Raw genomic sequence first — 10,330 nt, 5'->3', positions numbered from 1 at the left:
GATCCTTTTGACAGATTTATTTATTCTTCTTCAAAGAGGTCTTTTTTCGTTTTTCAATAAATGCAGGCTTAGTTAACTGAAAAGAAAAAAAAAAAAAGGAAGTCAGCATATGCTTATGCGTTCATGCAAGAGAATGAGTTTTACTAAGGAAATGAATTATACAAAACGCTGTATTGTTAAAACCTTTCAGCACCGGAGTATGTGAAGCACATTATGAAGAGCGGCATGCTTACAAGCACAGGTGTGATCGCAGCTAAATCAGTTTGTTAGGGCTGAAGCTGGCTGCAATTTAAGCTGTGTTTTGAACAAGCTGCAGAATTCTGTTTTTCAGGTTTTATGCTGTGGAAAACCAACAGGTATGCAGAGAGTATAAAGAGGAGGATCCCACGGAAAAAGCGTTTAATGACATTAAAATAACAACAGATAGCAGCACGGGAGGAAGCAGGAGCTGTCACAGACCTGTTCATTTCGACAGCAACATTCAGCTAATGGAACTATATTAGCACATCATTTTCCAACTTTCAGCTGTAATGAAAAGCTATTTTTACAAATCATTACTTTCAGTGTAAGGTGTTTCATCCACGTGTCTTCCATTAGTATTCAGGGAGTTTCACAACTAACGCTGCCTGTGCAATACTGAAAGCACACCTTTTATGTGAGCTAATCCCAGAGGGGAGTCAGCACCAGCGCCTGTGTCCTTTTGACCTTCCTCCTTTTAACACATTTTGCCTCAGTAGCAAAAGGTGAAAACTTGCTTTTTAGATTGCAAAACAGAACTCTTCAGCAGCATTTCTCTACGAGGGCAAGGAAAGTAAAGCAGACTCCTATGGAAACTTTAAAGTGCCCAGTTCAGCGATCAGCAACGGCTTGACAGATGTATTTTTAGAACTGCTTTCCTGGTAGCCCTTTGAAGCTCGCCCACACCACCACTGCTCTCAACAGCTGTGCGCATGTGAAGCCACTGGAGTGGAAGATGTTAATTATCATCAGCTCCTGGAATTTCTCCAGGGACTACTTGTGGTTGGAAACACGCCTCTCTGAAGAGCTGTGCCAGGCACTGGGATCATCCCTCCTCTGGTTTATCTGAGTCCCTCCTCTTAGGGAAAAGGTTATCAATTACCCTCCCAATCTTCACTTTTAAGCTTTGCACTCTCAGGACCCGATGGTATGGCTGGGCTCAGCAAGAATAACTGCAAAACCTTTTCATTTGCATCTGATTTCCACAAAGGTGTATGCAAGCTCCTCAGGGGACTGGGTTTAATATACATAGAGATTTTGATTAAAAACTTGAGAGGAAGCAAAGAAAGAAAAAACATGACAAATAGATGGATACAACTGCCTTCTCCACTGTTTTGTTTTCCTACTGACAGTTTAAGTCTGTACAGCCAAGAGAAAGCCACCTCCTCTTTCCCCCATCATCAGAAAACTGTACACACAGAAATGGCCGTACCCCCTGCTATTCACTGGCATTTTTAGTCTGAGGTGGTTAGCATCAGGAGCTTGGTATGATGTAAGCAAGTGAGATATTTCCCGCAGAGAACCAAAATAATAGTAGATGAGCTGGCAGAAAGATCCCCAGAAAGGGAAATAACACAAACCCAACAGATCTTAAGCCTTGCCCATTGCTATTAATACTACAAAGCACCCTTAATGACAGAACATATCCTTAAGCGTACCTCGTAGATCCCTCAGTGGCAGTTAAAGCCCATAATCATCTCCACCCCCATAGAAAGACCAAGTCAGGTCAGTCCTCTCTGGCTGCACAGAAACCAGGAGGATGAACATCAGGCTGCAGGACTTGACTCCCAGTGCAGGAAGATGAATGTTGAGGGCACTTCTCTCCTCTTTGCTATGAATGCTGATTTTCACCTTCACCACTTCACAAAGTGACACAGCAGACACTTCTGGTAACAAGAAGCTGAAGGAAAGCAGGCACCCCATTCTAAGCATGCTGGTTGGCCTTTCCTGTAAGTGCACAGGAAATTCCCTTCTACCCCCAGGAGGAAGGGGTAAGAGGGAGGAAGGAAATGGAATGTAATGGAAAGTAAACATGTCAACTATGAAAACAGTCACCGTGAGCAAGTACAGAAACACTTCTTTGTTGTGTTTAAGGACAATGAGTACAGTGGTATTTCAGTTATTCAGTGTTTACAGAGTTGAAAAAAAAAATACATAATCACAGCCCCTCCCCCTCCATGTAGGTCATTAGTGCTGCTGCATTGTACACCTATTGCAGTTCAACATCAAATCAGGTAATCAAGTAGATACAGCCAAGATGAGCAATTGCTTAATCCTTCCAGAACGGACATTGGCGGATAGCATAGGCCTAATAACTATGGGTTGGATGTTGTTGACATTTAGAAGAGAAGTTCTTCATAGCACTCTAGCTCCCCAGCTGGATTCAAGAGCAATGGTGAAGATAAAAGGGACTACACACACACAGAAACAGAACTGTTATATACAAAAAAAGTTTAATTGAAATACCTGTATAAAAAATATGATCTCCATACATTTCACACTGTTGAACAGAAGAAAAAAAAAATCCAAATCCAAGCTGCATAAATGCAACCAGATCACAGAAACACAGCTATTAAAATAAATTAAGGTTTATGACTCTGCCACTCTACCTTCCAGAGCCAATGCACGGAGACTGTACAATGTCAATAATTTAAAACCCTTCCAAACAGCATTACTTTACATTTCTGGTTCAATACCAGACAAAAGGCATACTGACTAACTTTAAAAAGTCATTCTATTTCCCTTAAATTAGACTTTGTACAACAATTTTCCATCTTCCAACAAAAGCTGATAAGGTCAGAAATATTTTTTGTCTTTTTTTTTTTTTTTTTTTTTTTTAAACAAAAGTTGACAGGAATGCAGAAAAAAAGTGCCATGGGCAAATCACTAGACTTCCCATGGGGAGAAGGAAGGGAAAGCACAGTGTTGAATAACTCTAACCAAATAAATTAACCAAATAAATAGCCACAGCTGAAACCTGTGGGAGGTCTTCTAAACTTCAAACAATAAATAACTGTATAGTACATGGGAAAACCAAGTTTACATAAACACATTATACAGGTATGGAAAAAAAGTAAAGTCCTTGAATATTGCATTGATTGTGCATTCAACATGCCCATACATACTCTTAAGACTCGCAGGGTGACAAAAGGCCGGGGGGAGTTGAGAAAGGGGCTTCTCATGCCCAGTGGTAGAGATGATAAAAGGAAACATGAATAAATGTTTCCAATAAAAAAAGCTGATATACCTGTTTGTATTTCTGTGCAGGCTATAGGAAATATTTTGAGCAGCAGAGGTGGGTTGGATTTGGAAAGGGGCGGGGGGCAGGAGTGAAATGTCTGTGTTCAAGTATTCCATCACCAGTGGATGGGACTACTTCATTCAATCACCAAACATGTTCTCCAATGCATCATAGGAGCTGCTTCCCCCAGCACTGAGTCTGAAGGCAGCAAATTCCTATGATGAACTGGATCTTCTTTGGACATACACAGCTCAAAAAAGAAAGTCCCACTGAAGCAGCTTTCAAAAAGGCACTCAAAAGCAAATAAAATCTAGTCCAGGCTCTATGAGAGCAAAAAAGTTTACCATGTATTCAAGAGGTCACTGCTTTCTTAATAAGGTCAGTCTTTGACTAAGTACTGGCCTGCAACTCCTAAACATCAGCGTTTCCAAAGGAAATCTCTCATTCCAAAGCAGAAACCAGCAAAAGGGGAAAATAAAATCAAGTCCCTCAGACAAAGATTCAACTACAGAATAATGAATGCATTTTTCTAGCCCCTCCTACGTATTGGCAGCAGCACTGTGGTCTTTCTGCTTGTAGCTCCCCTCCCAGTGCGAGGTCCTTAGCCATTCACAGACTCTCATTACTTGAACTTGTGCTCGATACATCAGTATCAAGGGTCCGTAGCCTTATATCACAGTCCTCAGACTTCACTACTTCTGATTTGTGCATCCATTGATGGTCAAAAATCTGCTCAAGTGTTGGTCTGTCTGAAGGCCTCAGTGAAAGGCACCATTTGATAAGCTGTTGACATTCTGGAAAAAAAAAAAAAAAAAAGAGAAAGAAAAAAGCAATGTTAGACTATAAAAGTAATCTTAAAAGCAAAACAAGAAAACAAACAACTCCGGTGTACAAAATTTAAATTACCTACAAACAAAGAAAATAAAGAAACCTACATCCCCTCCCTGGGGTTCCCTCCCCCCAAAAAACAACAACAAACCACACAAGCAAGGCAACCCTCCCAATTCATTCCCTACACAACTCACCAGGTGAAATTCTTCTCCTGAAATACAGTCGTCCCCGCAAGATCTCCTCATCCTGCTCAAATGGGATGTCCCCACACACCATGTCATAAAGGAGGACTCCTAGAGACCATACTGTCGCTGACCTCCCATGGTATCTGTGGTATCTGATCCATTCTGGAGGACTGTATACTCTTGTTCCTAAAAGAAGAGCAACAACAGCCAAAAAAAAAAAAAAAAAAAAAAAAAAAAGAGGATTAGAGTGCTTTCCCCTTATTCAAGGACATCTCACAGGGCTAAATTAGGTTCATGAACACAGCACTATGGGAGTCACAAAAAAAAAAAAAAAAAAAAAAAAAGTCAAAAGCAGTGATTTTGCCTGGCCCCAGCCCAGCAGTGGTGTAACTCCAGGTCAGTGCCGGGTGACACCGCGGCCTGGCAGCGCTGCCCGTTGCAGAGAAGGAGCCGCCGTCAGCTGGCTGTTGACGAAGGCAGCTCCCTTTCACTGACCACGTGGCGTCTGCAGCATCACACCAAAAATAGACACAAAAGGACAAAGGGGGCTGGCGGGGAGGAGGCGGGCAGGCAGCAAGGAGGTGAAGCTCGGGTCCGCCTTATTACACGGGGCTAAGCCGCTTTATCCATTTCCAGCGGGCAGTAAACAAAATAAGGCCGTTCACCCATTTTTTTTTTAAAAAAAAAAAAAAGAAAAAAAAAAAGAAAAAAAAGCCCCGTGCAGCGCTGCGGCAGCCGCCGCCCCCGGAGCGCTCCGTGGATACCAAACAACAGCGCTGCGGTGATGCGGGGTCACGTGGCGCGGGGTCGGGTTTCACAACAAACAGATGTGGAGTGCGGCGGCCGAGGATGGACCGGGGGGGTGCGGGGAGAGGGAGCGCAGCCCCCGCTGGCATCGCTCAAGAGAACGCGCTCCGCTTTGGGTCGCTGAGCCCGGAGCTGTGCGTTTAAGGGGAGCGTAGCGATTCACTGATTTCGCGATCTGCAATGCGGGATTTCCAGGACACCACGAAGGGGAAAAGGGGGGGTTGAGGGGGAAGCTAAAAATTGCTCCACACAGAAAAACAGCGCATCCACCCCGGGAACATACGACACTGCGAAGGCTCCTTGTAAACAGATCGCCCTCTAGGAAAAAAAAACGCGCTTTTTCCAAGGCAGGGAAATAGAAACTGCTGCGTCACCGCCCGGAATCGCTCCTTTCCTACGCAACCGAACACCCCGAGCCGCGTCGGGTCCAAAGGTTTCCGTTACCGATGGCCCCGATAGGAGGGAGCGCAGCGGGCGGGAGGGGCACGCACGTACCATCGAAATCGGTGTAGACCGTGTCCTTGAGGAGGGCCCCCGAGCCGAAGTCGATGAGCTTCAGCTCGCCCGTGCGCAGATCCACCAGCAGGTTCTCGTCCTTGATGTCGCGGTGCACCACGCCGCAGCCGTAGCAGTGCCGCACGGCCTCCAGCACCTGCCGGAAGAACCCGCGTGCCGTGTCCTCGTCCAGCGCGCCCTTCTCCGTGATGAAGTCGAAGAGATCCTTCACCAGCTCGGGCCGTTCCATGACGATGAGGAAGCCGTCGGGCCGCTCGTACCAGTCCAGCAGCTTGATGACGCCGCGGAAGCCGGAGCCCACCTTCTTCAGCAGGACGATCTCCAGGGGCACCATGACGCCGCCCTGCGCGCGGGGCCGCGGTCAGCGCCGTGCCGCAGTCCGAGGGGCGGGCGCGGCGCTGCGGCGGCGGCGGCGACACCCGGCAGCCCCCCAACCCCCCCAGCCCTCGTCCCCCCCATCCCCAAGACCTACAATCAACCCCCCATGACCCCCCCCCCCCCCCCCCCCATGATCCCCCCGCCCCACCAACGCGCGCACACACACAAACACAAAGGCCCCCGCGGACTTACGATCGTGCCCCACTCGGTCACCCGCTCCTTCACCACATGCTTCACAGCGACCTGCACGGTGCGGGAAAAGAGAGGCGCCGTCAGCGGGCACGGCCGCAGCCCCGCAGCCCCGCAGCCCCGCGCCGCCCCGCAGCCCGCACCCCGCGCTCACCGGCAGCCCGTCGGCCGTCCTGCTGCCCGCGTACACCGTGCCGAAGCCGCCGCTGCCCAGCACCGAGCCCACCTGGTACACTTTATCGAAGGGCTCTTTCTCCACTTTCACTGGGGGAGAAACACAGCGTTAGTGGCGGCTCCAACAGAAATAACGATTAAAAAGAAAAAATCATGGAGAAAAAAAAAAAAAATCCCAGAAGGGCGCTACGTCCGTGCGGCACAGGGCGTTTGGTTTTCTTTTTTTTTTTTTTTTTTTTCCTCCCCCAAAAGCCGTCTTCTCCGGTTATATAAAAGCGCAGCGCAGGTCCCAGCGCTCCGTACCTGGCGGCAGGATCTTGACGGGCAGGTGGTCCATGCTGGCGGGGCTGCAGATGTGCGCCAGCGAGCCGAACTTGGAGAGCAGCATCTTGCGGCGGGGGTCCTCCCGACCCCTCTTCGTATCTCCGGGATCCCGGCGGCTCCGAGCCGTCCTCCTCGCTCCGCCGAGCCGTTCAGAGCCGGGCGGCGCCGGGGCCGCGCGTTCTGCCCGCCCCTGGGCAACGCCGCAGTGGAGCCGTGGCGGGCGCAGGAGCCGCGCCGCCGCCGTGCCTGCCCGCGCGCTTCTGAGCCGGCGGCGCCGCGGAGCCGCCTCTTAACTCCCAATATTTTGGTGCGGGCCGAGCGCGCGAGGATATCCCTCCGCGGGGGAGGGGGAAACACCTCTCACCGCCACCGCCCAGCCGGCCCCCTCCCCTCCGCACCGGGGCGCCCGCGGTGCGGCGGCCGCGGCTGCAGCTCTTCGTCCCGCCCCGCGGAGCGGGCGGGCGGGCGGGAGGAGGGCGGGGGCCGGGGACTACTTGTTTGTAGTAACCGACGCGCAGCGTTACGACCGTCTGAGGCTCCGCGCGCACTAGCTGCCAAAAAAAAAAAAGCGGGGGGGGGGGGGGGGGGGGGAAGGAGATTCTCCCTATTTGCGTTAACATTTCCGGACGGCCAATCAGGGAGCGCCTTTTCAAAGGGCTCCCGGCGTGGCCAATGAGGAGGGGCCTCATCTGCATGTGGCGGGCGGGGCGGGAATGCCGCGGCGCGCCGGGAGCGGCTCCGCCCTGGGCTGCGGGAAGGGCTCTCGCGGCCTCGGCGCCGCGGTGGGGCCGCGCGGGGGCGGGGTGCCGCCATCATCGCCGCCTGAGCGGGGGCATACGGGGCCACGCAGCCGTCTCCCCCCATCCCCCTGCTGCGGCGTGGTGTGTCGCGGATCCGGGTGGCCGAGACTGGAGCGTTCGTGCTTAGCTTACCCTTCGCGGCGCTTTCTCGCTCCCCGCTTTCAGCCACGCTCCCCGGTGCGGGGCCTCAGAAGGCTTCCCGGCCTCCCCGCCCAGGCGCCGGCCGGGCGCTGGCAGGGAGCGGCTCCGGGCGCACCGCCCGGCCGGCAGGGGGCGCTGCCTCAGCAGGAATGGTGGCGGCGGGCCGGCGGCGTCCAGGCGGCTGCGCGGTGTCCTCCGGTGCCTCCGGGCTCCTCCGAAGGCCCTTCGCGGTGTCCCTGGGGGGTTTGGACCCCGTGCCCGAAGCGGTGCCCTTAACGGCTGCTTCCGGCGCGGCCTTCAACATGGGTGTGGGAAGACTGCGCTGCTCGGGGAACGCTGGCACGGGTCAACGTGCCTCCTAGTTTGGGACCAGCAGCGGCAGTTGGTGGGAACAACTGGCGTGCCTGTGTTGGAAATAGTGGAGCTGGAGGCACCGTGTTGCACGGGGATCCCTAAAATGAGGGTATTTTTGGACAATCACTTCAGGACCTGGCGGTTTTTCCACTCTGGGCACAGGGAGAGCCTGGCAGTTGGCGTTCCCTGATAACAGTGCACCATCTCTATAAACAAAGTGAGGGTTTCTAGGGAGAGGTAATGTCTGTTATTAGATCAGACCAGCTGATGGAAAGGTCATGTTTTGTGGCATATTTTCAGCCCTTTGTGTCCCAGGCTGTTTGTTGGAGCTAGATCAGTGGGACCTGTGGGACAGTTTGTACCTTTCACACAAAATGTAGTGATTGTAGAGGAAACCCATTCAATTTATTGGGCACATTAAGGAATTAGGAAGATTGTGTTGTTTCTTTTAATTATTAATTAAAAAAAAAAAATAGCAGTTAAAGCAAAAAATGCCTTTTTTCTTTTTTTTCTGGTTAGAAAACCTGCCTTTTGGCTATCTTTAGTCACGTGAAAGAAATTTTTAGGTTTCTTCAGATAATATTGTATGCACATGATGCATATATCACTAGTCTCCAATTGTAAAATATCAGGCCTTTTTCATTCTAATTGCTTTTGCAATTTTGTTCATCTATCTTTGCATTATCAGGCTATTACAGATTAGTATTTTCTTTGCCTTGCAACGTTCAAGAAAATAATTTGGAGTTTCCTCAGAATCCTCTTGCATTTAAGCTTTTCAGCTATATATAGCGTACCTTTACACATCTGTTTGAATAAAATCGTTAAATAAGATCATGATTGATATCTGGTATTGGTATAACTCCTAATCTGATCTGTGCTTTCACAACGATATAACTGTGTTACGTTAACGTTAGAGAAAACAAGGTAGTTACTGTATAAATAAATAAATAAAAAGATAAGGGGGTATTTGTTCTTTGTTCACGTAATTTTTGGCAGACAGACATTTAATTTGTATACAGTTACAAGGACTCTTGGTTTGACAGAATTACAGATGGATCCCAGACTTGGAATTTACCCTGTCTTTTCACATAAGCCTTTCATGGGTTTGTGGTGCTCCTTTTGATCTGGCTTGGAACATGCAGTTCAGTGGTCCTAAACAATTATGGCTGCAGAAATATTTTGCAAACTTGTCTTGGCCTCTTGAGCAGTGGGTTTGCAACTATAAATGGAAAATTGTTCATGGGTAGGATGCCAGTTAGCTCTTTGATGTGCAAATCATTTTTTTCTGTGCAAGGGTCCCTGAACTCATGTGAGTTCCTTAAACATAGAAGTATGGAAATTCCACCAGAGTTTCTGCTTGCAGCACAGAGGCAGTACCATCTCAAGCTATCTTCTAATACGTGTGTGGAACCCAGTTCAAAGTTTGCTGTGGCACATCATCTGATATTCTGCTGGTGGTGTTAACATGCTCTTATGCATGCCTGTAACTATTGTAGATTCTCAAGATGGGCCTACCAAAATGTGTCTGTTTGCATAATGTAACCACAAGGAATGCTATAGTAGTAAAAGTCCACTGAAGTTAAGAATATTGACATCTTCAGGTCCCTCAGCCTCTGAGTATCTGAATACATGAGATACTCAAAGCTTTTAGTCATCTTCATTACCCTTCACTTGCCTCTTTTCAATCTTTTTTATTTCAGGTGAAAGTAAGCTGAACACTGTGCTCCAAATGTGGTTTTAAACGTTCTGAACAGAGTGCAGTAATCATGTCCCTCGACCTGCTGGCTATGGTCTTGCTAATGCAGTCCAAGATGTGGTTAGTATTCATTGCTGCAGGGAGACACTGGTGACTTTGTTCAGTTGTTGTCCACTTGGTTCTATCCTGTAGAACTGTTAGTCTCAACCTGCACTAATATTCATATTTTTACAATTTCAAGACAGATTTATCTGTTCTCTTTCAGTCTGTGGAAGTCTTCCAGAATAGGAGCTCTTCTCTACAATATTCTCACAGCCTCCCCTTGATTTGATTTTACCTTTACTTCCTAAAGATCTTATCATTCAAGTCATACCATCCCCAATCTTCTTCCCAGGGATTGCCGCTGGGAATCACCTGCTAATTGGACTTCAAACATTTGTTAACTACTCTTTGAGTCAGTGAACTGGTCAGTTTTTAAGTAACCTTGTAGTCCACCTATCGAACCTGTATCTACCAGTTTGACTGCAAGAACACTTTCAAAAGTCTTTCTGAAGACAAGAGGGACAACACTAACTACTCCATCTCTCTTAGATAGTGTGTAATTTAATTGTAGGAGGCAATCAGTGTGATACAACACAGTTTGCTCTTGGTAAATTCAAGATGACCATTCTCAGTC

At 48.8% G+C, this 10,330-nt stretch overlaps 1 protein-coding gene across 1 annotated transcript; it reads right to left on the bottom strand.

Annotated features, from left to right (window-relative positions):
* Positions 1-2,083: 2,083 nt before the first annotated feature.
* Positions 2,084-6,920, bottom strand: PIM3 (Pim-3 proto-oncogene, serine/threonine kinase). Its single transcript, XM_052669215.1, has 6 exons — positions 6,643-6,920; positions 6,320-6,429; positions 6,169-6,219; positions 5,578-5,941; positions 4,285-4,461; positions 2,084-4,053 (listed from the first exon to the last, which is right to left on the bottom strand). Exons 1-6 carry the CDS (start codon positions 6,725-6,727, stop codon positions 3,869-3,871), a joined length of 972 nt encoding a protein of 323 aa, XP_052525175.1. The 5' UTR covers positions 6,728-6,920; the 3' UTR covers positions 2,084-3,868.
* Positions 6,921-10,330: the final 3,410 nt, after the last annotated feature.

The sequence above is a fragment of the Tympanuchus pallidicinctus genome, unplaced genomic scaffold (genome assembly GCF_026119805.1).
Source record: "Tympanuchus pallidicinctus isolate F22 unplaced genomic scaffold, pur_lepc_1.0 scaffold8, whole genome shotgun sequence".
NCBI classification, from domain to species: domain Eukaryota; kingdom Metazoa; phylum Chordata; class Aves; order Galliformes; family Phasianidae; genus Tympanuchus; species Tympanuchus pallidicinctus.
The sequence above is the reverse complement of the archived record's forward strand: the minus strand, read 5'-3'. Positions and strand labels throughout refer to the sequence as shown.

Coding starts and splice junctions, on each gene's coding strand:
- PIM3 (XM_052669215.1), bottom strand. CDS start 6,727: ATGCTGCTCTCCAAGTTCGGCTCGCTGGCGCACATCTGCAGCCCCGCC. Junction 6,430..6,642: donor CGTCAAGATCCTGCCGCCAG/GTACGGAGCGCT, acceptor TTTCTCCCCCAG/TGAAAGTGGAGAAAGAGCCC. Junction 5,942..6,168: donor TGACCGAGTGGGGCACGATC/GTAAGTCCGCGG, acceptor CCCCGCGCGCAG/GGCGGCGTCATGGTGCCCCT.